This window comes from Netta rufina (genome assembly GCF_964035555.1).
Source record: "Netta rufina genome assembly, chromosome: 3".
NCBI lineage: Eukaryota > Metazoa > Chordata > Aves > Anseriformes > Anatidae > Netta > Netta rufina.
Window position 1 is genome coordinate 56,704,971 of NC_140125.1, and position 27,947 is coordinate 56,732,917.

Genomic DNA, 27,947 nt, shown 5'->3' on the forward strand with positions numbered 1-27,947 from the left:
TTCTGTTTGGACATGGATTGCAAGCAGAATTGATGCCGTTGCAGCTGCTGTGATGTGCTGGAAAATGTATTCTGTAGCTGGAGGCAGTTTCATGGCACCATTCTGTGCCTGTCAGATCTGTGCAGAAAGTGCCCGAAGTAAGCACCTCCAAAATTGTTGAATAGCCTTGCTCTTCTCCATCACCTTCTCCCGGTACCTTTTCTTTTTTTTTCTATTTTTTCTTTTCCTTTTTTTTTTTCTTTTTTTTTTTTCTTTTCTTCTTTTTGTCATCCTTTCCATTCTGGCTGTTTATTTCTTTCTGCTGTTGACACGATCTAAGGATTATTGTACAGTTACATGCTGTATGAAAAACATATCACAAACAGGGACAAGGAGTAAGAACAGGCTTGTAGGAGTACAGGTGTTACACTAAGCAAAATTGGGATCTTTTTGACACAAGTGCTTGTAAGCTTTATCCTCAGATCTAGACCTTATTTAGTATTATACCTTCACAGAAGTGATATTTATCAGTAGCTGCAATATAGTAAATTTAAATAGCTTTTTTGGCAGCCAAGATGTTATCCAGCAAGAGGTAGTAACAGATGGGATGTGATCAGGCATTTTGATGTTCTCTTTGTGCTTCCCTATAAACACTAAGTAGCAACTGAATTTCTGTAACTACAATTTCCTAATTTGCCCATTGGATTTCACGCAGGTATTTTTATCCCCTTGAACTGGTTTGTGGGCATGCTTATTTGTACACGGCCATCACATAAATTCCACTGTCATATATCTAACAAAATATAAATGTTTTTTCCTGCATTGAAGACACAGAATACCAATCTGGTATTTTGCCCCTACGATTTCTGATCAGATTTATGGTTTAATACTGACATTTGATGGTAGAGATTCTTTTCCCTGAAATCTATTTTCTTCTTACAAAAAAAAAAAAAAAGGAAACTAGAAGGAAGAAAATAGATCAAAGAATTCTTATTGCAACAAAAAAGATACTATAGTTTGCTTTTAGATCTTAAAAAGACTTTTTCCCTGCGAATACATTTTTTGCTCTCATTTGGGGATTTGGGATCTATTCAGAGCACTGAGGAGCTAGAGAATAAAATGATTCTTGTCATTAAAATTCTTCTGCTTGCCATGTTAACGATGACACCACTTAAGGTTAAATCAGACTTGGTAATAAGTTTACTTGATGTAGACTGAAGTGTTTCAGGCTCTTAAAGAAAGATGCTTGAGACATGCACTGAGTGCAAAGCCACAGGTATGTTCGAGTGCCTCTTCTGCACATAGTGTTCTCCAAGTGGGTCAGTACAGAGGAGCTAAGCTCCAGCTGGTATACAGGAACACCGTGCCAGGCTGGGAGAAAAATCTACATTCCCAGAAAGCTGGGGTTAGATGAATTGTGCCCTCAACAGCCAGCGAAGTGCTTCGTGTAAGGAGAAAAAGTAGGCTGTAGTTGAAGATGTCACATGTCTTTTGAGGGAATTATTCCATTACAAGTGATGTGACAGACCATATCAGCACTCCCATCCCCACTTCTTCTGAAGGATGCGCAGGAACATACGGAGTTGATCTGTATGTGAAGGCAGGGCCATGCACTGAACTTCTTCAGTGACTCAAAAAGTTACGTTAGTTTCTCGGTTCAGTGAGCACTAAATTTATCAAGTCTTCAAAAGCATCAGTCCATTTATTTTTTTTTTTTTTTTACTTTTTTTTTAAATTGATTGAAAAAGTCCTGATGCTTTAACTTAGATATAAAAAAAGTAATTTAATCTTCCTTTCATTTGAAATGTGTTGGTCTGAGGAGCAGGGCTTTTGTTTGCTGTTTTTTTAATGTAAACACACTTCTTTGCTGTTTTTATTGCAGTAGCATCCAAAAGCCCCATTTTTGTACCCGTTGTAGTGTACTGCATCACACACCAGTGTAAGCCTGTGGTGTGCAATGCGTGTGCCTTACAATGAAGAATCAAGAATCAAGATCTTTGGGGTCTCAGGTTGCTGGTTCTCACACAGAGCTGTGGGAGAGAAGAGTTTTGTGCCTGTTCGTCTGTCACGCGTTGAAGGAAGACTTGCTTTTCTGGCTTTGAAAGTATTTTCAAAGTCTTTGGGGTGATACTACTGTGCCAAACCAGGTTAATTCTTAAAGGAATCAGCCACCATTTCAGGATGTTGGTTGCAGGCTGTACTTGGATTTCAGACATACACCAGCCAGAGCCAGCTTTAGGTTGATCTGATTAGTTGTGGTGTGCACTAACTATGCAGCAGCCCTGGCTATCTGCAAGAGGACAGGGTATGATTTGCATGTGATAAGGCACTCTGGGAGAAAGCAAACCTGCAGAAGTAGGATTTGAAGTAGATAATAGTATCTGTACATTCAAAACCTGGAGTCAGGCCTCCCAAGCAAATTCTGTATACTAGCAGCTGGTCATTGCTTTCTTCTTGCTGATGTTAAATCTTGTTATACTTGGGGATGAATCTTTATTTCATTTTTTAAACTAAATTGGGGATTCTCTTTTTGAGATTAGGGAGTAGAATTGAATTATTCTGAGAGAGTTTATATAGTTGCCAGCGCAGAGGCTTCTCAATAGAAAAGTTTCCACTGACTTCATTAGGCAGACTTCAGATTCCCTGCCCCTGGGCTCAGGGAGTGAAGTAAGCCGCAAGCCGCCACCGATGAAGAAGCTGACAAAGTGTCACCCGATGTTCCTGCCACCAGGCTCGCTGCAGAGCTGTGAGCACCGTCCCTGTCCCTGGGACAGCCTCCCATCGCGGCCTATAAAACTCCCAGCCACCTGTGCTCTGCCTGCGTAACGGCATCATTGCTTCAAGGACGCCCTGCTCCCTCGGCACCTGGGTTAACCTTTTTATGAAGCTCCTCTAAAAATAAAGAACTTCTGATCTAAGGTCCTTCATGTCTTTTTAAGTTCATATGTAGGGCAGTGAGCTGAAATCTATATAATAATGTGTGTATTAATAGCTAACACTAGATAGTTCTTTTCATCCCAAAGGATCCCAAAAGGCTGCAGAATAAACACTCGTCAGGGAACAGCTGCAAATCAAGGAAGGGAAGAATCAGTCGAATCATAACTCATGGTAAAATAAGACCGAGACGAAGACATTTGGGACTGAGGACAACATGCTGATTTTGTATTTTTGAAAAATATTATGATTTATTTTACGTGCATGCAAGACAGAAATGAGACACTGTATGTATTTTAGTCGTGTCCACAAAATCCATATATATCTCACGGTATTCAATATATTTACTTCATGAAAAGGAAGATCTGAGTTGAGCCATGGAACCTTTGAACAGGAGTCTCTGGGGAGGTTAAATTTTTCAAACCTGAAATTTAGACCATTAAGCCTGCAGGCCTTGCACATTACACATTGAAAAATGCTGTTCCTTCTTTGCTCTCCTCCGTGATTTTCATAAGTATGCATGTTATTAGGGAAACTTAGACAAATGTTGATTGTATAAAGCAGGCAGGCTCCTCAGGTTTTTCACGTTGCTGCTCAGATTAATTCCAGCAGCCCAAGCTACCCAGTGAAATCGAGGATTTGCTTCAGCTGGGGAGGTGTGTGGGGGGGTTGCTTTTGTACTGCAATTCACCATTACCCTGATTTTCCAAGCACCATAGTAAAAGCATCCTGCATAAGGGCACATTACAGTAACAAATTATGTGTAAGACACTGGATGAGCAATGAGGTTTTGGTCTCTCTGTTTATCAACATCTCCGCAAATGTCTTTCCTTCTCCGAACTTAAAATTTACATCAGAGAGCATTAGGCAAGGTTTGCATTAGGAAAGGTTAGATATTTCTTCTCTAGCTACCATATGGGTAATCTGTCTGATCCTTCCCCAGATTCTAATTTATCAGTGATAGATTATATGAATTTCAAGGCTAGGCAGTAGCTGAGGGAGGTTTAGGGGTGGGAAAATTTTAAACATTATTGCGTGCTATACATAGACAGGGTTTTGTAATATCAGAGAGAGGGAAGCAGGGGAGATTCAGCCAGTTAACCTAATAGCACAGCTGGTAAAACACCAGGGGGTCTGGGTTAAAACCTTAGCTAGGTCATTAGTTTCCATCTTCCCCAAAGCTATTCACATTGTGAAGAGAAGCAGTCAGACAAATACACAGTGAAGAGTCTGTAAGATACATAATGAAGCATAATAAGAAAATACTTTAAAAATAAATAGAACCAGTCCAGCGCTTTTTCTTAAATAGAACATTGATCCTTTTGTGGAAAGGAAGAAATACCTCAGTGCTCTTTGCAGGAAGCACCAATTTTGCTAAAGTGATGTTTTCCAAAATTGCTATTTTATGTACGCAAAGAAATGTCATCAAATGGGTGTGAAGAAATGTGGCAATCATTCTGCAGACTGATGCCAACGTGAAAATAGATCGTCCAGGTACAAAAGAGAAATCCTGTTGCTGTTATTCTGGCCCAGAGAATGCTCTGGCCCAGAGAGCTTTGCATGTTTTTGGTAGCATCCTGTGCACTTGGAGAAGAAGGAAAGGCTTTATGTTTCGTGAAGAAATTGCCCAATGTAGAAATTATTATTTTATTTTATTTTTTTGCAGTTAATGGGAAAACAACAAAGAAAAACTTTTTTTTTTCTTTTTTTTTAATAGACTGTGATTGGAAAAAGAAGTGAGGAATATGATGTTTTTTAGCTTTTATAAAAGTAAAAAATGTATATATCAAGAAGATCATTAGCCTTCTTTAAAGACTAAAGAATCAGCCTCTTAATTTCTCCAGTGTCAGTGGTCTGAGTGCATTCTTTAATGCTGCTACCCTTCAGTTGTACAGGTTCCTTCTCAGCAGAAGCGTTCACTTGGTGGCAGGGATATTAGCAGAGCTCTAGTGCAGTCACTACCTGTGCATTACCCGTGTCACTGTTGCTGCTTGGGACGCATCTAACAGGCTCATACCAGAGCCATCCAAAGATATTTTATTGGCGCAGTGCTGTAACTTAGCTGTGCTAAATATGGATCAGAATCTTGTTTGCCATCTGTTTGTGAAGGTGTTTTATTGGATTTTTTTTTTTTAACCATCCTATTAACTGGACAGAAATATTGAGAATTAATATTTACATCATCTAAATGAGGTTTACGCTCCAGAAACTGATCTATTTGGGCTCACCAAGCCATCACCCTGTTGTGTATATCACTAAGCTGTATGTTCCATGCATGACAAACACAGGTTTTGTATATACTGTCACCAGTCCAGCTGGACATATTTTCATAAGGCTATCATCAAGAAAGTGAGAATAGGAGCTGAGAAAAGTACATCATCTTTAACGTGAAGAAATCCTGTGACTCTGGAGGCCAGTTCTCTTATGCCACCTACATGGCTTCACTGGGTTGACTTGGGCTGCATTCTGGTAGATGGGTCAAACCTTCCTCAGATTCTTCATCACTGTTCTTTGTTTAGTCTTATATAAAATTTCTGACAGGTTAGATTTTTTTCCCCCAATATCTAAGTATCCCTCACTGTGTCCTTTTTAATGAGCCACTCCAGTGTTGACCACAATGTTAGAAGGCCACTGTGGTACCATCACCAGTCTGTGCAGACAACCTGGCTTCACATTTAAGGTCCTGGTATCTCCGGTTCATGCAACAGTAACAAACTCTTTCAATTACAGAAACTCTGTTAGTGTTTGATCTTGTTCTGCCGGGTGTTTCCTCAGGGTGCTCTGAGGTGATGACTGTGGGCAGGGCAAAAACCCAGTCCAAAGACCTCCTCAGCTGAGGTGCCACCTGAGACTTGCCATCTGAGATGGGCAAGCTAGGGAGAGCTGCAGACTAGCTGTGATATTCCTGAGCGTCCTTCCACGGTAACAGCTTGCCAAATTTTATTACATTAATTGCACAGAAAATTCTTCTTTGTTTGTTCAGCTCTATCCTGCTACTTCTCACCCAGTGTTGTTTACCTAAGGACAAGCTGCATTTGCAGTTTGCTGCTCTAGATCCATCTCAATTCTCTTGTGTTCTGGAAATCCTGGGACAGTGAATACAGCCCAGATGGCTGTCTGAGGAAGGAATGTCTGCCAGGAACTGTGTCACGAGTGTGCAAACATTTGCTCTTTTTTCTCAGGGGTACCGGTCAGTGCCATGCTAACATACTAAGCATTGGTCGTTTGTGTGATTTCCCCCCTACACCTCCTGCAAGTTTTTCCTTTATCGGTAGCGAAAACCAACTCTCTTTTCAGATTTAATTCTTCTGAGCTGACTGCTAAGTAGAGAATTTCATGTTATTTTTCTGTAATTATTTGATGTTTAGAAAATGTATCCAACATGTTTCTGCTTTCCTCACTCCATGATTTCCAGAGCAGTAAGTGGGCCTGGCCCCTTCCTTAGCATCTGCCCTCAAAAAAGAGGAACTTTCCTTTGCCCAGCTCAGAATTGTTCCTGGGTTGTTTTGGTCCCATGCTCTTCCACTAGCCATACCTTGCTAAAAAGAGCAATAAGCAATAGCCTGATGTATTTTTTTTTTCTCATGTAAGTACCTTTTTTGCAAAGTACCATGGCAAGTTGTATCTTACCTCATTTTTTATTTATCAGATTTGTAATTTAATGATGATCTGCTGTTGCTGTAAACTCCAAAGTTTTCCTGAGCTTAAAATGAATAAGTGTTGTGTGTGTTTTCAGTTTTAAGTCATTCATGAAAATCAATGAACTACTCCTGGCTAAATCAAAAGACCTCTCATTGACTGTGGGTTAAGTGTGTGCCAGTAGAGAGTTACTGTCTATCAGCAGATGTACAATAACTTGTTACTTTGCAGTCGCTTCCTTTGCATTTTAGCTCTTGCTTTCCTGGAAGGGCTTTTTCATATTCAAGCCAAGACTTTAAAAGATCAGAAGAATCCATTTCAGACTTTACATCAACACCCAGCACATTCTATAGAGTTTTTTCATGGTTAATGCTAAAGAGATCGTATTCAGCAGATGATTTTGTATTGGTCATTGTACAAATGTAATTAAGAGAGCCTTAGTGCATAATTTCTTGAAAGTCTAGTAACTCACTGTTTTTAATCTCTTTTATATATATCTGTGCATAAGGGAAAAAGATTTCAGATGTTTTACAAAGGCACCATATATGATATTAGCTATATGATGTGTGCTAAAAGGTGTTTAGTAATACATAGGACATTGGGAAGATCATTTTTGTCTTTTTCCTCCTCAAAGGAGAAGAAACACTTCGCTCACAAATATCATAAGCTTTATCTATTGTGTATTATATCTCTGCGTTTTGCCAAAAAGGAAGAAGATAAATATGCTGCTATGTGACCGTTTTGAAACATTGTATGTATGTTCTATCAGAACTTACGAACGCATTATCATTAATAATAGTGAGCTAATTGTTAATAGAATGCTACTGTTTCGTTTGTAACTGAGAAAAAAATAAGCAAAGATGGCTTTACAACTTCAATTGGGTTCTAATAAAAAGATCTTTCTTCAGGTGTATGAATATAGTATAAAAATAGCTAGAATATGAGAGTACTTCTGGAAGGCTCAATATATTCAGCTACTCCTGAAATAGCTTAGTTTGCTGAATTCCACTCAAGTGTTTTCTTGGTAAGTAATCTCTTGTTGTGATGGCAAGCAAAGCATCATCTGTACCTCTTTTATCACTAACATTAGGGGAAGGGAGTAGGTTTGCTCACTGATGAGCATGTTGCTGTTGCAATTTTTAAAGCCCTAACTCCTGGCTGTTTCCTATCAATTTCTTTAAAAAACAATGACAAGAAAAAAACACGCTGTTGTCATGGAGGTTGACATGTCAGATGCAGTCTGGCTGTTTAATCATTCCACCGCCTTTACTCCAGTGCATTTCTAATGTAATCCTACTTCCCTTCTTTACAAAAGCAAACTTTATCTTAGATCTAATTTTCTGGAAAGAAAATTTATTTCTGTTTGTATCGGTTATAAAATGAAGTTGAACACTAGGGAAAATGTGTGTAAATAAAGAAAAATGAATGTATGCCAGCTGCTCCCTTTCATTTCTGATCAGATTTCTAGAATTGATGTTGTTTTCTCTTTCTGATGCAAGCATGTTAACGTCTTGACCAGGAACCCTTTTTCTCTCTCAGACATCTGAGCTTTCTGCACGTACTTGAAGCGCTTCAGACACATGCACTGATCTCTGAAGATTTACTGTGCCCTCACTGAGATAGATGAGGATAGAATCATCTCTGTTCTAAGGGAATTCAGATCACATTATGGACCTGGTCTACCTTCTTCTCCGTGTCATATCTGTAACTGAAATAACTCCTCTGCTCTCTGGGAAGAGGTTGGAGCAGATCCTATTTTAAGGCCGTGTTTCAACATAACGTACAGACAGTAATATGGCACAGATATTCTTCCTGCATTTCAGGCTTCCTTTTTTGTTAATTCTCCACCTGTCCATGCTCAAGAGAAGATGGCAAAGCCAACCTCATTTGAGCACAGTCTCACACCCTCTGGGATGATGACACTGGTGCTTCACGTCAAATGCAGTTAAGGAGCCTGTTCTGTTTGTTTTAATCCAAGCCCCAGAGCTTACCTGCTCCACCTCTGCTGCAGCATCTGTATAAACGGTAGTCAGAGCATGGGCCTGGGTAGTATCACACAGTTATCTCTGCTGTGTAATTACTGGCATGGCATGCTTTTGGCCCATGCCTGTGAGTGCTTCCTGAGCCACAGCCCAGGGCAGAGATGAAGCAGAACAAGGACTGCGTACAAGAGGCACATGGATAGTACTGCCAGGACTGAGTGGAGGGGTTTAGCCAAATGGACACAAGTGTCCCACACCGCTCTCTAGGCCAGGGAGTGCACCTGATGTGTTTTATTTATGACTGTACACATAGCCTGGCAGTGCACTCCACAGCATCGGAAACAGATGAGAAGAATTTTCCTGAAGAAGAGGTCATTGGGGTGGAAACATTTATTCCATTTATTACTCCAGTCCCTTCAGGAGCTGTTCTGACAACAGCAGAGCTGGCTAAAACTGATGTCCATGTTCTCCACTAGACTCAAAGACTAGCAGTTCCTCAGCATCACCTGGAAATCATTACAACCCATGCAAGCTATAGCTTGTCAATGTGTCATCCATCCTTGCAGTGTTAAGAAAAGTATGGCTTGTGATAACTGGGCTGAAAACCTTCTATCACTAACACAATGCTTGCAGAGTTCTTTCTCATAGATTAAAAGGCCCATGGTGAACAGAAAACACTCACTTCTTACTAGATACAGGACTGAGTTTACTATCTTTATAATAAAAAACTTAGTGTGACCAGTACAAAATTTTTCATTTAAATGGATCCCGTGAGTGTAATATATATATGGTGTGTGTGTGTCTGGAATGTGAGCATTTATTTCCTACAGACATACGATTGTATTAGGTTTTTAAATTAGTTACAGTACTGTCAGAAGCAGACATAGGCTTTATAATAAGATTTGTGTGAAAGTAGAACTATTTTAGAGGAAAGAGGGGTCTGTTTCAAAATCAAGCTAAATGGAGAAGTTGATATGAGTTTTTCTTTACAGAAGTGTAGAGAAGTGTGAATGCCAATATTTACTAGTTTCCAAGCCTCCATTTCTCCTTCAGTTACTTGGCTTGCCCTCTCCCAGTGAGCACGGCTGGGCTTCCTCCAGAGCAGGTGCCGAGCTCTGACTTCACAGTTTCCTGAGGTCAGGAAAACTCTGTGTATATTCTACCCGAAGTTATGGTTGTTAGAGTTTAAGCGTGTTATGAGTTGAATTGTTCATAGTACAAAAGAAGTGTGTACCAGTTGTAGCAAGGCCATCCTCGTGCTCATTTCTTTCCTTACAACTTGTGGCATTGAGCTTACTGTCTCTGATGGAGTTTTGGTGGCTGGAGAAACATGTTAATGGAAGAAAAGGTTGTGGAGGGCTCAAAAACTATATACTATATATTTTGTTTAAACTCAGCTCCTAATTCCTGGTGAAGTACACACCACTTTTTTCATTTGTACAACCTCAAGATCCTGTCCTGTTGTGTAAAGCGCTTTGTCACTGGCTTGCAAACAGGCTAGCAACATGGAGAAAGCAAGGCAGGTCTTTCACCTGGTGTCACATCAGTGGCAGCAGTGCTAGGACAAGAAACTTTACCCTTCCTGTTCGGGATGTGCTCACCAGAGCTGTGGTCTTCTCCTCAAGGGAGGTCTTTGAGCTGCCTGCAGGCCCATGGGTGGCGGAGGCAGCTCGCCAGTCACAGCAGCTGTAGTACCTTTGTGTTTTCAGCTGCTAGTTTGATCACACTAATGCAAGTAGTTCAAAAATTAAGATTTTTTATTCTGCTTTTTCTAACCATTCCTTTCAGCAGCGTCCAGTTGTCCGCTGACTGTCAGGGGTTTTGTTGTTACCCGATGAGAGGAGAGGCCCAACCAGTGCTGACAGGCCGGGTGTCTCCCTCGGCTTTCAGCTTCATCCCTCCGCACACACGCTCCACTTAAAGCACTGGAGGGAAGAGGAAACAGGCGTCCACAAACACTGTTTCATCCCTCTGCTGTGGCAAAGCAGGGGTGCCTGGACAAGCTTCAAGGCAGGCCAAACGCAGATTTGCTCGTGCACGTTTTCTTACTTCCCAGCAACGTGTGGTACCTCACGCTCCCCTGGGCAAGGGCGAGCCGTCAGGAGGCCTCGCGTGGAGCCGGGTGCAGCAGAGCAAATGCCGTGCCTCTGCATACCCCTGTTTTGCCCCACAGAAATACGAAGATGAAATTTAATATGCAAACAGAACAGGAAAGAAAGTGGATTTCCTCAAGAAACAGGAAAATAACTTACTGTCTCCTCAGTACGTCCTCTTCAACATTGAAAGCAACGCTAAAACTTAACAGGGTGAAATACTACAAAACCAACATCCCTTCATAGATGGTTCATGGGCAGGATTGCAGGATTTCTCCCATTTTACGAAAACTAAAAAGAATAAACAGAAAAACCTTCTTCTGCCTCTCATTTAATAGGGTTGGTTCTGTTCCTTTATATGAAGTTTCCAGATTTTATAGCATTTTACTAGGTCTTTGCTGCAGCTTTTGAACCTTAAATTAAATTGGGATTCATTAATACATTTATGAAAGGAGAAAGAAGAGAGAATGCAGTACAGACATGCTGGTAACAGACTGGAGGAAGGTCCTAGGGCACAAATACATGTCAAAATGACCTTTTTTCTGGCTGGTTTGGCTGGTTTTCACATAAAGGGAAATTTTAGCTTCTGAGAATGTGTGGGCAATAGAAAAAAATACAGTGGACTTTTGTAGGCTCAAGGTATGCATTTTAGTAGCAAACTATATTTTTGGAAGCTATGATATTACTATCAACAGTCATCAGACAAATTCACTACTATTTATTAATGCAGACATTTGCCTTTTTTGTTTTCTTCTAGAGGTCATTCTAGTTTTAAAATCAGCAGCCATTTGTAACTAAGCAGGACTCCCCTATCTTTCTTTTACAACTAAAAGCTTGTGAAGCTTGTATACAAGTTGTGGTTACTAAGAGAGCTTTGCTGATTTTGAGGTGCATTTATTTCTGTTGTATGAACACTACTGGTTTTCTGGATATCTTTGGTCTGAAAATAACTAAGGAGTTTTGTTTGGTTTTTGTTTGTCTCTGGAATGTCAAGGATTTTTTAAATAAAGAACAGTCACTTTAATATTAAATTTTACTTTGGTGCTTTTTTCCATTTAGGTTTTATGGCAGGCATACAGAGGAACCCCCAAATGTCACAGTATGGACCTCAACAAACTGGACCTTCCATGTCACCACACCCCTCACCTGGAGGCCAAGTGCATCCTGGAATTGGTAGCTTTCAGCAGAGTAATTCAAGTGGTACTTATGGGCCTCAGATGAGCCAGTATGGACCACAAGGTAAAATCCTTGCTGTTAATATGTATCATAATTTCATATACATGTATGTGTTTGTAAAAAAAATAATGAGAGATGTATCATGTATATAAGAAGACAGGTAGGTATGTGACTTATTAAAATAAATAAATAAATAAATAAAATCCACATACACCCAACACCCCCATGCCCTGTCCTTTAAAACAAACAAACAAACAAAAAAAAAAAAAAAAAAAAAAAAAAACATTAAAAAAGTCATTCAGAACATTCAGAGATGGTGCTACACCTTGTGGAAGAAGCTGTTTCTGTTATTAGCACCTTTGTATAAAAATAGTTATGATAAACTGATCAAGGAAGTGATGAATCTGTTGCATTGCCAGGGCCATTGTTTAGGAGGCCTAGCATGTCATGTCTGCGATGTCTAATTGACCACACATGGAATAAGGGTCCGAACGCCAATCCCAAAATAGGACTTCTTTTCTTAGATGGAATCCCAAGGCCAATCTGAGATAGTGCAGCGACTGCGAGGGTTAAAGTCTTCTAACGAGCATAATAATACAGTGGCTACTGTGGGAATATAATATTGAGCTCTAATGCATACGGTTTGTGAATTTTAACTAACCCTTCAGACTGAGAGAGACAGTTCCTTTTATTTTGCTTGTTTGACAAAACTGTTGAAGGACTAAAGCAAAAACAGAAGAAACAATTTCTGCCCCTGGACATTCAATGCATGCAACCTTGAACTTGTCTGTTGTTTTGCCTTTAATGGATAACCTCTATAAAGTATGCATCTGTTTAGAGGTTTAACGAACTTCAAGTCAAGCAGCAGAATATATAAGGGGAAGTATTTTCTTTAAAGGTACATCAAGAACCTCTCCTATTTCAGCAATTCCTACTATTTCTTTCTTACTGAAAATCCTCAAAAAGAATTGGAACCAGAAATGGGAAATTCCATAAGGGCCCAGTGGCTTGCCCGTGCTAGCAAGGATGGCTATTTCAGTCTCCAGGGTTTCTGAGAACTAGTTCTGTTGTTTGAAGGGCGTCTTGCTGCCCTATGCAATGTTCCTTTCTTTTTCATCTCTGGATTGCATTTGTTTTAGTCTTCTGAGCACAGGGCTACAAGCCAAACTCTCCTACTTTCTAATTTTGGCTTTGCCTTTTACTCCATCGTTCAACTTAGGCAAGTAGATTCATTTCTCTGCTTTGCTTTCCTTAACTGTAAAATGGGGCTAGCAATGCCTTATAGCCATGTGTGAAGATTAATTACCCAACTCCAGTTGACTGGTGCTTTCCTTTTATTCGGAAAGCGTTTTGTGGCCATAAAATGCTGTCCAAGTGCTTATTTTTATCTGCACAGAGAGCAACTAGCTTAACTGGTAAAAATCCAGTGGATTTATGATGTGCTATCCTGACTTCCAGCTGTACGGCTGCTGCTGAGATTCCGAACCATGGGAATAGTGGGTGTCAAGTGCAGTAAAACATTAGCCATCCACACTGATTGAGTGGAAAGGTTTTTGTACTAAATCAATGCATTTAAGTAACACGCCGAGTACTACTTTCTTTTTTGCTTGAGTTCAGCAGTTCTTTTCCTCTCGCTGTAGATGAAAGTGCCTATGTAATGATTTTATGGGTCGCGGTCAGGAAGGAACGGCTATTAAAAAGTGAACTTGAGGGGCAGGAAGAAAATGAGCATCATTGTCATTAACAGGCCGTTTCAGAGGGGTCTGGTGAATAGTGTGATGGATGAAAAGCATGTTCTTCTGCCAGCTCTCGAAGAGTACTGGTGATCCCATGCACTGGTCATCATAAAATTAGGGCCCTGCAGGCTTTAAGCTCTACAGGTAACAAATAGAGCAGAAGAATACTGCGTTTTCACTGGGCTAATGTGACCATTAATAAAATACTGGGATGAATATGGTGATATTTCAGTCATGTACTTACCTGGATTTAAGATTTTAATAGCATTTTTCATTTTTAATGAAAGCAATCTGTAATTGCATCTCTAACATACCCTCTTACAAAGCACAATTATATGCCAGTGTTGATGAATTTATAATACTGTATCCCCATTTACTTTTTATTGCCAAAATAACAAATATATTAAAAATCACCTGGGTTGCAAACTACTTCTTAAATTATTAAACTACAATCATTCTCAAGGATTTTGTTTGCTTTTCTCATTTTGCTCACATAGACCTTCCTCCAAATTATTGTTAAGCATTAGCTGAGTTGGACAGGACTACTTATATTTTTATATATGTGTCAAAGCATTTTGTGACATTAAGCTTAAATGTTGAGTTTAAACATAGTCTACATGTAAATATTGTATTTTGCTGTGTTCAGTCCTGGAAAGTAACACTTAAGTCTGCTGTGTTTCTCTGCAATGGAATTGCTCGCTGTAGTGAAGACTACACCAGTAAGTTTGAGTTGGAAGAATTAACCCACAGTTCACAAGAGCAGAATGATCCATCAGATGCATATAGTTGATTTATTTGTTCTTTGTGTGTTTACATGACATTTATATCTGTAAGAAGAGTAAAACATATTTGCCCAGGAAGCAGTTCTGGACTGGGGACCTAGCCCAATGCTGTGAAAGCATTTCCCACAAAAATAAAAAATGGCTTTGGCTGCACACTTCTGTATGTCTGTGATATAAAACAGGAGGATAGAGTACAGAACAGTAGTTTAATTTTTGGTAAACTCCCAGCAGTTTTCTGTCCCCAAGAATAAAAAGAAGCAAAGTGAGAATCGGAGCTGAAAGAAACAGCCTTTCTGTTTTGTATTTGGGCAACATCTAGCTTGTGAGCTAATGAAGCTCTGGACTATGACCCGAGTATCAAACTGCTGTCACAGCAAAATGTCCTTTAAATGCACTCCGGAGAGCAGTCAGATACTACAGTCAGTTGGATCTTTTAAGACTAGGGCAGAGAAAAAACTTACTGCAGATCAGTAAAAGCTGTCGGAAATGCATCCCATCTCCCTACCTTTTCCTGCTGAATTCAGCAGTAACACTGTTCTGTTTGGGTATAACAAAGAGAAGAACCACTAGTGAATGTATTTGAACCCAAACCCCTAAACTTCACGGTAAGTTAAACGCCCTTTTGTTTGTGGTAAAGTAATATGAATGCGTATTTGTGCTTTGTAACCTTTAATGTTGGACTGTAACTTTAATGTTGAACTCATTTCACAGAAGCACTCTGGTATCTTGCTCCCCCTGATTTCAAGAGCCTAGGTTTTCAAAGTGGTAGCATCTTAAGGATGAGCTGCCCTAACTATCTTGAGAGTCTGGGCCTCCGAGTTCAGTCCCACACGTGCTACAGGCTGTGGAGTTAAGACTTAAAAACCAGCCACACATACTGAAGCCCCCTAGGTGAAATACTTTACAAGAAATTCAGCACAATATATTTTAATTGTCTGTATCTGTATGGGGAAAACTTGGTGGTTAAGTGAACATATAAACAATTCTAAAATGTCTTTTAGATACTATTTTTAATACCATGAATGTGACCTCTGTCCCTAAAGCAGAGAGCAAAGCTAGCAGGCAGTTCTCACATTGCCCTCTCTTTGGCTGCCCTAGAAATGGCAAGGTATCAGAGCACTTTGTTCAGCAAACCTGGACAAAGTGGACTGAAGTTTCAGCAGTAAGCATGAACATCTGTCTTTGGCAGGTTGTTAGTAGGCTTTTTCATGTTTTATCTTCACTATGCTGCTTTTTTTTCCTCCTGATTCCAGTTACCATGTTGTTTTTTTCTGATTCATTTGAGACACCGTGTGTGTGGGCACAATTCTGCTCTGGTTGGGGGAGCTGGAATCAAAAATCCCTTTGATATGGAGGGGAGGAGTTGTTCAGTGGTATTGTACAGCCGCTGTTGCCAGGCTTGTACCCACTTGAAAAGTGTGGGCTCTTGGACTTGGCTGCCTGACACGTCCAGCTGATGTGGGCTGGCCTAGCATCTGCTGCATTCATTGTGTTTAATGCTGCATCCATCTGTTTTCTGTCAAAGCCACTGCCAACAAATTACTAATCTATTAGAGAAACATGGAAATAAGATTGCGCTCCTCATTCCTGGCAGTTCCTCTTGTATTTTGTTTGGCTTTTATTTTGCCTTTTTTTTTTTGTGGTCTGGGAAAGGTATAAGAATAGCGAGTACTTGAGGTATTGAGGAAATGCTTAGGAAAAAAAAACATGGAAAAAAACATTGAAACTTGTTTTCCTTACTGAGAAGATACCACTTCCCTGTGCTCTTGGACGCGTATCCCTGGAGAGGAATGATTAGGAGCTATTTTAACCGAGCCACATATTTTTGTGGAGAAGATTCCACTGCTTTTTTTTTCTCTGTTGTGCTTATGCTGGAGAAGCCAAAACATGAAAGAAGAGATTTTATGTCCCAATTCAAAATAGCATCAAAACAGCAATAGTATTTAGCACTGGTGTTTGCTCCTCCAAGTGTGCTGCTGAACTGTACTTTGTAGAGCTGAACTGACAAAACAAATTGGCTTTATGTAAATTGGACTGACAGTAGCTCCCAGTGATTATGGATATCAGGTCTGCTAGTGCAGGGAGTGCATTTGCTTCACTTTTGGAAGCAGTGTTTCTAATAGCACGTACATAAAATGTGTTAACTGGGTGCATGTAATCCTCGAGCGTACATATACTCCATCTTACTGCGTTGTATTTTTCTTGCAGAAAGCAACTGGGAAAGCAGAGCAGCATCCGAGTTCTGTGTTACAGGTTTAACACTAAGCAGAGCAGTAAGAAACTAACGAGCCCTTCGGTTTGTGGGCACATACAGGCACATATGTTGGATCAGAGGGGTGGCTTGGGCAGGTCTCAGCAAACAAAACTCTGGTTAGGAGCGATGGCTCGCTGCACAGCAAACGGTCAGCTGGCAGCAGCTGAGCCTAGAGGAGGAGAAGAAAAGGCAGGGCGGTCTGAAGTCAGCGCACAGCTGAATCTGGAGCCTTTCATCTCTGTTAAACCACATATCGTGGACCCTTCTGCAAAAAAAAAAATGCATGGACAAATTTGGTTTCTAAAACTGAAGTGAAGCATTGTTCCATTTCCTTGGAAAGCGTAGGTCACACATGTTTTTGCTGAAGAGAACTTGTACCAGAGTGAGTCAGTTGCTGGGTGGGGAGGAGGGGAGGATTAGCCAAAGCACAGCAGCAGGAGCGTATGAATTAATTATGTGTGCATTCAAATGCTGAATGAATATATTTATTTTAAATATAAACAGGAGTTGCATGCCGCTGACTCCTCTGCCTGGTAGCTGAGGCCTGAGGAAAGATGTAGCTGATTTCCACGCTCAGGAAGAGTCCACTGGCTGCCGCCCTCAAACGAGCGTGGGAATATCTAAGGGTAGTCAGGAAACTCTGCTCGGAGGCATCCCGCGGGGAGGGAATGGGTCACATTTCCACTAATCTGGACGAGATGGAAATAAAGACGAGTCAAATCTGATGACTGAAGTAGTGTAATGCGATCTGTCTCTTAAAATACTTTTCTGTCGTATCTTTACCATTTTTTTTTCTTTTCTCATGCTGTTTGGATTTGTTTCTAAAACACTGAATGCCATACTTACTCTTTTTTTAGCTCTCAATATGATAGGAAAGTCAGTACTCAGGTAATCACGTACTCAGTTTAAGCTGCTGAAAGTGGGGTAGTTTGTTCCTGTGACAATGGAGACTGGGGTCAGCCAGGTTTTCATGCCATCCCTCATAAGGCACCCCTTTATATTAGCATCTTTGTAGTATTGGTGATTACTCCTGTAATACTAGTTTCCCCAGAAGAGCTGCACTGTGAGCTAAGACGCTCTTTGCTGGCAGAGCCAAGCTTTTCACCAGGGTAAGGGTGGGAGGGAGAGGGAATGTTCCTGAGGGCCTGGCAATAGGTCAGTCCGGAGCATCTCTGACACAAATGGACAGAATGGTTAGGAGCAAGGATCCAGTGAGAATAGCCTGTTGCAGAAATTGCAGGAAGATGAAGAACGAGGACATAAAATTACAAAAGTAAGACTCTCTCTTGAGCTTTTGTAATGGGCTTCTTACATGCTGTGTATCTCGACTGCACAAGGCGTTTTTGTACTGTGTGCTGTGTTGTTAACCCTCTGGAGGCCACGGTTTTCTGTATTTGCTGTTATCCCATGATGTTTATTAGGCAGAAAATGTTGAAGGGTACGTGGAAATGATGTTCATAGGATAATTCAGGTTGGAAAGGTGCTCAGGAGATTTTCTAGGCCAACCTTGTATTCTAATCGGGGTCAGATGTAAGATCAGAGCAGGTTACTCAGGACTTTACCCAGATGGGTCTCAGGGGAATCAGAACAGCATCTTTGGGCAGCTTCTTCGTTGTGTGCCTGTCCTCACGGTGACAAAGTCGCTCCGACTTGGGTCCTGCGTGGTTCCCTTCAGTTCGTATGTGTCACTTCTGCGGCTGCTGATGTCCTAAACAGAAATATTTGCTCAAAAGCTTAATGTTATTCTCTGTTCTTTTTATCATTTTGTTTAGGAAACTACTCCAGACCACCAACATACACTGGCGTGCCCAACACAAGCTACAGTGGCCCAGGACCCGGCATGGGTATAAATGCCAACAGTCAGATGCATGGACAGGGGCCAAGCCAGCCTTGTAGTACCATGCCCCTGGGACGGATGCCATCAGCTGGGATGCAGAGCAGACCATTTCCTGGAAACATGAGCAGTATGACCCCCAATTCTCCTGGCATGTCTCAGCAGGGAGGCCCCGGGATGGGCCCACCCATGCCATCTGTGAACCGTAAGGCACAGGAGGCGGCTGCTGCAGTGATGCAGGCTGCTGCGAACTCCGCTCAGAGCAGGTATGCAACCAGGTGAAAGGAGTTGAAACGAGTGGCAGTGCTTTTCTTTATCATTTCTGAAGCAACAATGCTGTAGAGGTGCACACATACGCATTTATACATGTTCTGTCTGTGCCCCTGTCTCTGAGAGGAGATGGTGCGTGGGAAGAATATTTTCTTTAAATGCAAGGGGAAAGCATGCCATTGGATATTTGAGTTACACTCTCAAAAAGCAGCTGTGATGATGAAGATGAGAGCCACTTCCATTTTGGTTCTTGGCACTGTAGGCTTTAGGAAAACCCACAGGGCTGTGGTGACATTAGGAGCTGAAAACAAGCCCTGTACAACTTGAAACCCATGAGCTGGATATGTGTATTTGATCTTTGGTAGAGAGAGGGCCAGCACGTCCCTGGCAGCTTGCCCTTGCCAGGGAGTAAGGAAGCTTATGAAGCTGCCCATCAAGTCTTGTGCTAACTGCCCACGTGTGAGTGGCAGCCACGATGACAGTTCTCTTCTATGGGATGTTCCTGTTCCTAGGCAGGCATGCTGAGGGGAGCAGCTGGAGGGGAAAGGCAGAAGGAGGCATAAAATCAATGTGTAGTTATCTGGAGTTGATAACTGCCACCTATGCATCTGTATGAGAGAACCTGCAAATTCAGGATTTTGGAGGCTGGAGCCACTGTCTGGCTTCTTGTCTCCCCTTTGAGCAGCATAACTGCACACTGCCATTTGTGCGTGGATTTTGGCAAAGGCATTTTTCTGTCCATGGTTATTAAGATGACTGAGTACTTACAGTGAAATCATATTTTCTGGGAAATTTTCGGATGAAGTAATTTCCACATTTCCCTGGACTGAAATAATTCCTGCTGTATTTATTATCTTTTTTTTTTTTTTTTTTTTTTTTTTTTGTTAAAAGATGTTCCATTACATTTGAGAATTACACAAAGCTGGTTGCACTGTTCTGGTAAGCGAGTTTATGCGTGTGCATATCGAGCATCTTGCATTCATTTATGCATATGCATACACATGTGCACATACACACATACAGGTATTTATTATTCAAGACCAGTGTTTCTGGACACCAGAGTTGCTGTGATTCCAAGGCACAATGTAGAAACAAAAATAGCAAGTTAATGTGTCCCCCCTGTCTGTTGCTTTCTTGCTTTGTGAGTTTGGAAGGCAGGTGGCTTCTAGCGATAAGCAACAGCAAACTTCTAAAACAATAACAGTAAATTTAGTGTACTTCATGTTCTTCTTCTGAGAGACAGAACCACGCTCCTTTAAAATAGACCATGCTTCTGCAGATATTTGTGAACCAGCAGTCTCTTGCTTGTGGTGGGTGTTTTAACGGGCCTGTCTGGTCAGATTTACAGGAGTCTGCTTCTGGCTGCCTGGTTAGGCTGTAAGCTGATAGGTCAGGCAAGAAGGAATAAATGGGCCATCGCTGCAGCTGCAGGGACACTTTCTTTATAATCACATAATGAAAGGAAAAGGACATATTTGTTGGTGTTTGCAGCAAGACTTGGTTTGTAATAAGTACAAGGTATTTGGTTGTGATTCAGCTTACACTTCGGGCATAGTGTGTAGTGTTTGATCAAAAACTAGATTAACCCATCGCCACTCCTATCTCTCACACCTTCCTCCCAAGTCAGTTTTGTAGAACTGCTTTTGGATTCTAGCTTTGCCTGGGCAAAAATACACCATTTCGGAGCCTTTTCATCACAGAATGCTCATTCCAGTGATCCAGCACCTGTAGAGGAAATGCAGTCATCAAATACCTATTGCAAATACTGGCTATATATGGGGCCATTTATAAACTGCAAATTGAGCAAAACCTGTCACCCCCCTCAGATGCCACAAGGCTGCAAGCACACTGTTTTCCCCTCAATCTCAAGCCATCTGAAGGGGAGAAAGCACAATGGCTTCTGGCAATTCCTGCAAGTCCTCCTTCTCTTGTACATGGAAAGAAAGTACTTGTCAGTGATTCATATTTGTGATACCGAGCAAATCCAAAGAGGCTGTTCTTTTGTTCTGCTTTAGGCCACCATACATTAGGTCGCCTGCTTATCCCAGCCAGGCTAGGGCTGGCGGACACCCCATGATTTTGCCTCACAGCAGGGCTGTGCAAACATCATTCTCCTGACTTGTTAATGTTTTTGTCATTATGGTCTCAGCAGTGAGCCACTCCCCCAAAGTGTGATACCTTTCTGACATGATCTACTGCAGAAGTGATGACAGGATTTCTTAATGGGATTTTGAAGTTTTGAAATTTCTTTGAAGTTTTATTGCACTGTAATTGAGTGTGAACATCTTTGAAAAATTTCAGCCAGTAGCTGGAAGGATTTTTAAGAGCCTTAGGTATTCGGACCAAAACATGCCCTGAAATGTAGCTACTGTTTTTTCAGCAAAGTTCTTCCAACTATGATTTTGTAACCATGTTATAAGTTAAAACACAGGGAGAATGTATCTGCACGGATTTCTATCCTGTTGCTTGCTCACAACCTTGTCTAATTTCACTCGAGATTCATGTTTCATGGACTTCCCTGCCATCAGATTACTTCATTTATTACCTCCGTAGGAAATCTGTAATACCCAGATTACTGCTGCCTTCATGGTTATTAACAAGTTTTAATCACCAGTTTTCTATAGCTGCTTTTGTTTGTGTTGTGTTGGTTTTTTTTGTTTTTTTTTTTTTTTTTTTTGTTTTTTTTTGTTTTTTCTCTTTTCATTAATAACATCATTCATATATGTAAGTGCACATGAAAAAGTAAAAAAGCAAAACAAAAAACGAAAACAGAAGTCTTCTGGTTCTTCTGTTTAAAAGGCAAAAATCAGTGAAATGGGAGAAAACTTGCACCATGCTATTTTCTCTAATTGAAAAGACATCTACTGTTATATGCCAAAATGCTTGAATAATATCCAGGCTTTTTCTTTGTATGTCTTGAGTTGATAAGATTCAGCTGTGGAGTTCACAAACTGTTGGGTTTTCATTACCACAAAATACACCCCTCTATGTGGAATTAAGGGGAAAATGAAATGGTTGTGTCAGAGTCATGGTTACACAGCAGTATTTCTGTACAAGTTGGTGGTGATCCCCTTCAAGGTCAACTTGTTGAATCAGTAGCCAAGTATCAATAGGGGAGAGAAATTTATCTTCAGCTGCTAATCCACAGGATTTGTCCTTTACCAACTCAGGAGTCTCATTTAGACATAGAAAGCTGGTTTGCCTCTGCTTTGCCAAGCCACATTAAGCAGCTGTGTAAAATGAATTTAAATGGCATGCATCAGAATGAAATCACTTCCACTGGGGCAGAAAATCAATGTTAGTTAACAAGGGCTGGATGATCAAGATCTGAGTGTCAGCTGGTTATACCTAGGCATCATCATCAGCACAGACCACTACTCTGATTTAGGAAAGATAAAAATATGAAAATAGAAGCAGTGGATGTGGAAGATGGTAGGTTTACACCATGTGAGTTAGCCTTTGACCTCATCAGGAGATCAGCTCTATGTTAAGTTTGGATTGCTTCCTTCAGCCACAGAACACCTTTCTTGCAACCTAAAATTTTACAATGTACTAGCCTCCTGTGCACCCAGGCTAGCATTTCCCACATGAGATCTCACGTCAGGCTAAAAGAAAGAGAAGTCTTTCAGAGATCTCTTTGTTGGACCAGCAATATCTGTAGTTTCACACTGCCAAGGATGTTTAAGCATGGTCTGGGTAACAGTTTGCAACAGGCAACGCAAAATAACTCTCTAATACACTGTATTGTATTTCTGCTTATTTTCAAGAAGACAGTGTGAAGAAACTGCAAAATTTTGTTTTCCTTTTTGTGTCTTGGTTGCAACACACCTGTTGACTGATAGAGACTGTACTTTGAGGGCCTAATACATCCACTGAACTCCAAGCAAATACTTTTGTTAACTTCTGTTAGTGCTGCCCAGGACACCAGGGGCTGGTTCTGTTGTTGGAGGTCACAACTCAGTGGAGACCTCTAAAGACAAGATGGTTTCAAAACATTAAATCTTTTAGCACACTATAGTTTGTGCAACGATAGATATATTTATAGTGATATATAAGTATTTATGTGTGTACAGACCTGCAACGCAGTGATCCTTCAGTAAAATCAAGCATTTTAAACAAACAAGATAGCATTTTCTCTGCTAGTGGGGATGTGAAGGGCAGCAAATTTAGCCAGTATCTTCTCTAAACTCTAGCCAGTTATGAGTTCCTCAGTTTGTGGATGCCCATCTTGAAACTTCTGGGAACTGTGTGTTCACTGTGAGCTTTTATGTTTACTACAACAGTAAATGCGCAGTACAGACGTTAAGAGAATTGATTGTTAGTTTGACAAGTGAAGTCAATAGACGTTTCTGGAGCTACATGCTTGTCAACATCATGTTCAGTACGTCTCTGCCAGCAGGGAGTGTCATTCGGAGTATGTCTTAGCAGTTGAAGATGTGACTGTGGTATAATGGAAATGAAAAAGAAATGGTTGTGAAATAGCCATCTAATAACACTGTAAGCAGCGTGGCCTTAGGAAGACTTAATTCTGTACTAGCTGGCAGTAAAGTACACATCCAACTGGATGGGTAAGTGAGCCTTTTGCTGGTGCAACTACAGTTATCAATACCTGAACTAATTACTTTAAAATGAGTTTTGATGTGCCTACAAGAGGAGCAATCCTATCTTTGAATGCAGTGTTTCTGAACTCAGTGAATTCTATTTTAATATGCTTCTTGGGATTGCATGTTCCAATTTTGTAAATTAAAGCAATTTTTTTAAATATAGATTGAATGAATTTAGAATTCAATTTCATTGATTTTAGAGAAGACAATTTAGACATAGTAGTTTATTAAAGAGAGGAATTGGGATCCAGCTTAGCTATTTGCAACCTCTGGCCATTTTAAATCCTGGTGATCGGGTTGCTAACTCTAAGATGGATATTAACATTATTGTTCACTGTTCCCTATGCCACCTGAGAGATGGTGTTCAGTCTCTGTAGTAATCTATGGTGTTGCATTGCTTTGACATATTTTTAGGCACTTTAAAATGTGGTTCTGTCTAAACTGCTCAGCAGTTGGTTCACCATAATTTGAGCAAAGTGCATTACAAAAGGTGAGTAATCATAGATGATACATATATGTGTGTGCTTCCCGTGATTCTAAAACATAAAAACTCTGAAGTTCCCGTCCAGCTGCAGAGAAGTAGATTTTTTAACTTCCAGATTTTTAGTTCACTGGCAGCTTGACCTGACAAGTCCTCAGGAGCACTGAAGCCCTTAGAGTCTAGTACCACTAAGTAAGGCTTCTTGGAGCCACGGGGCTGGCTCTGACGTGAGTTGTTCCCCCAAATTCAGGGAAAACAAGGGCTGCAGGATCATACTAGCTGATCAATCTGCCCTTCAGTCACAGAACCCAAAACTTTCTATTCTGTGCTAGAATTTGGTATTAGGTGTATCAAGAGAGAAGTAAAGACATAAGTAAAGTCCTGGGGGACACTTGACAAGAGTGGCAATCTAGTGGCAGTCTTTCTAGGATTACTTTCTGCATTTTGTGTAAGGACACTGGAAGGACAGATTGCCTATGGATGTTAGTTCTTGCTGCTTATTTACTTGGCGAGGGGGGAAGCAAAGAGATTGGTAGAATAATCTAGCGCAGCAACCTGCCCACTGCCATCTTCTTAAGGCTCCTTACCCTTTGTGTAGGTCTTTGACAAGCTCCTTCAGCTTCAGTATAAAAAGGACTCCAAGGCCAATAGCCTCGAAACTTTTGGGAGAACCCCACATGCAGAGATCCCACAACCTGAGGAAAAAATATATAGTTGCTTTTAGTCTTACCCATGAGGAATGTGTGCAGTTGTATATGAATAGGTTTTACATCCATCCCTTTATAAAATGAAATCTTTAAAATATTTGTTTTATCATCTTAAGTTTATCAGATGTTTTTCCTTTCTAATGAAAAGGCATACTGTTTTGTCCATAGTTAATGGATAATTAAGCCCATAGCCATGCCAGGAGCCCATGACTGGCTCTCAGTACTTGTTCAGGACAGTGAGAGTACATACTACAGCCTCATCGTGGTGAGCTGAAAATAATATAGGTAAGTTTGTATTCAGTCCTCAAACTGATCTCAAAAAGCTGCAATGATATTAGAGGGTTTCTGTTGTACAGAGACAGTTAAAATTAGTGTAAATAAGATAAAAACATGTATTCTATATGTCTTCTTTACAGCCTGTGTGTGTATATATGCACACGCACGCTCGCACACATCCACAGCCTAACCTTCCATCAGCGTTTCTCTGCTGCTATGTATGTATAATTCATACTCCATGTCGCTGGTGCCAGCAAAGCACTTTTTCCATATTATTTTCTCCAACGGCAGGGTAATGCAGCACTGCTGATGGACTAGAAGGTACTGGTGAGGAAATATAGTAATGGACACGGTGCATTAAAATGTCAAAAGGAAAAAGATCAAGGCGAAAATTGCAAATAAATTTTTAAAAAAGAATAATATAAATAAAAAACAGAACTCTTTCAGATGTTTAACATCCTAGATCCTGTCAATTTCTATGCAGTATTTTCCAGTCTACCCTTTTTGATCTCGAAACTTTGAGTTTAAAATTCTAATTGTGATTTTAAAAAGCTGTAGTTATGTAGCAGGAAGACTTGAAGTGCTACAATAAAACTTCATGTCTTTAATCCCTGGAGAGAGCATGTATTTTCCATTGTTTTCCCTTTTCCTCTTAAGCTTGGAGGTGCTGTTCTCTGCTGGGAAGTGCGCTGGAGTGCAGGAAGGTTAAGTACTCATTCAAGTTTCTTTGCTTATTCAAACCAGGCTTCTTCTAGATGAAAGGCTGCCCACTGTGAAATCCCCAAAGTAAACGAGGCCAAGATAGGACTGGAAGCCATAATTGGAGCCAGCGCTGGGGTGCGTTATCTGTTGTCTTTGAAATAAGCCCCTGGCAGAAAGGCTCTTTCTGCCCAGTCTTTTAGTTAGCATTCACATGCAGTTACCGGGAAGGAATCACTCCTGTTCAAATTCAGCCCATTCCCAGTTCCCAAGCCTCAAGGTGTCGGGTTGTTTGCCCCCCATCCCACCCCTCCAAAGATCTCTTTAGGGATCCTGACAGATTTCATTGAAATAAGCCCTCCCTTGCTATCTGGTATTCTTTGAATATCCAAGCAATAAATTCCAGTCAGTGAAACTGCATTTTGGCTTCCAAAATAAAATAAAATAAAATAAAAAGGGTCCCTGTATAGTTTAATTGGATGAAGCACTGTTGCCTCTTGCCCGAAGTGACTGTATGGTGTTGCTGTGAGCTGAGAGCACCTCCTGCGCTTGCTCCACCTGGGGGTGGCTGCAGCAAGGGGTGGAATATTTTCTCTCTGTGTCAACTTTGTGTGTGATTTGAAGTCCAAATATTAATGATTCCTGTAACTGTAATTTCTAGGCCCATGCTTCTTCTGTCTTCACAAGAAACAGTCATTTAGATCAAGCTATGGGGGTTTTATTCTTTGTTTTTTTGAAAGGGCACTTCCTTTCCTCATGTTTTGCTTTGTGAAGCAGAACCATACTTGGATTGTTTCTGCAATGTATTAGGAGGGGTGAAGCATGACTTAGCTTGTATGCATTTACTATAGCAAAGGGGAAGCTGGAAACACTCTTTTCTGATTATTTTTTTTTAAATGAAGATGCATTTTGTAGATCGGCTCAAAATCGCTGATAAAATTGTGTAAGGATGGGAAGAAACTTTACGTGCTGAGCCAACCAAAGCCATTTCTTGTGGGAGACTGAGAGAAATATGTTTTTATCTGGAATTTTGTTTCACTAAAAGGTAAATCCATCATTTTGGAGCCCTGAATGTCACCATACTGCAGAGCTCATGCAGGCAACCAGTGATTTGGGGAGACGTTTTTTTCTATTTTGGTTACTCATCAATCAAGTAGACTGCTGTATGCTGTTCATGCCATTAGAGATTAACCACAGACCTCAAGAGTCCTACTCCTTCCCTCCTTTGGAAAGTAACAATTTGTAAATTGTGAAAGTGGGAGTATGTTGGGAAGGAAGGGTGATTTTCAGAATCACGAATGAGAATTTTCAGTCGTCTCAGAGCCGATTCTAATTTGATTATTATCATGTCAGGATTATTTTTGGCTTGATTTGGTTATTTAGGAGAGCTGTTGTCCTCTGTAGAAGTACTGTTTTGAAACAAAATAGCAGTGTAGGGCTCTAGTTTATTAACATTTTGCCTCTGAATCAGACGTTACTTAGAAATTCTGTACTTCAAAACATGATCTTCAGGGTATTAAGAATGGAGTACTTCATTAATTATTTTTTATATAAAAGTAAAGAATACAGGAGAACTTTAGGTCGAATGCTCATTCTTTGGTTGGCAAGAAATGCTTCAGGTGAGGAAACCAGATTTTCACTTTGTTTGTCTTTTTGTCTACTAGTTAAAATCACAGAACTAGTCAGAAGAAAACAGGAGAATAGCCATCTGTTTAATGGGACTCATGAAGAAAGCTAATGCCATGACTGCCATGTGTGATTTGGCACATATATTCTGCAAGTACAAGGCTGTGACTGAACAGTCTAGGGTTTTTGCAACAGAAAGTGAGAGACATAAAAAATGGTAGGCGGGTTTCAGGTTTTACAGTGGTTTTAAGGTTTTACGCTGTTTTACAATGGTGATCATTGAAAGAACATTAAATAATTTTTAGCAATGCTACCTTGGGAAATATGAATGGGAAGAGCCCTTCACTTCAGTAATAGAGCTCGGCTGGGGAGCATCTGTTCAAATTTGCCATACAAGTAACTTTGTAAGAATCATATTAAACAGTTAACAGCAGTAAGGTAGTGTTTTTTTATTATTATTTTATTTCTTGTTTCTTTTTTTTTTTTTTTATGAGAGCCACCATTTTCACTAACACATTAAATACCTGTTGCAGTTGTCACAGTAGGTTTCAGGCATCTTCTGAGCCAAAGATGAAGAAAAGAGCCAGCTGAAACTATGTTGACATATGCACCACACTGCTGTTGTGAAACTGTCTGGAGTGCCAAAATGCTGAGACTGATGGTAGTAGTGGTAGTAATAATATTGATAAACATGTAATAGCTCCAGGCTATTGGGCAAAGATAGGTAAGTGAAAATGTGTCTGCTGGGAAATCCCTTTGGAGAACTTCCTCTCCATGCTGCTGCACATGCACAGTTGTGTTCAGCGTGCTGTCAGCCAGATGACATTTACTATGAAAAGATACATTGAGGAGCTGGCATGAAATGATCAGGATTT

At 40.5% G+C, this 27,947-nt stretch overlaps 1 protein-coding gene across 4 annotated transcripts in view; it reads left to right on the top strand.

The window, feature by feature from the left end:
* Window positions 1–27,947, top strand: part of ARID1B (AT-rich interaction domain 1B) — a gene marked incomplete at its 5' end in the record, with an annotated part of 322,379 nt that overhangs the window by 243,109 nt on the left and 51,323 nt on the right. For all 4 annotated transcript variants that reach the window (XM_084284568.1, XM_084284570.1, XM_084284569.1 and 1 more), the window contains 2 exons: window positions 11,687–11,866; window positions 18,348–18,675. In XM_084284568.1, the coding sequence (XP_084140694.1) occupies window positions 11,687–11,866; window positions 18,348–18,675 (508 nt within the window). The remainder of the gene's footprint in view (window positions 1–11,686; window positions 11,867–18,347; window positions 18,676–27,947) is intronic.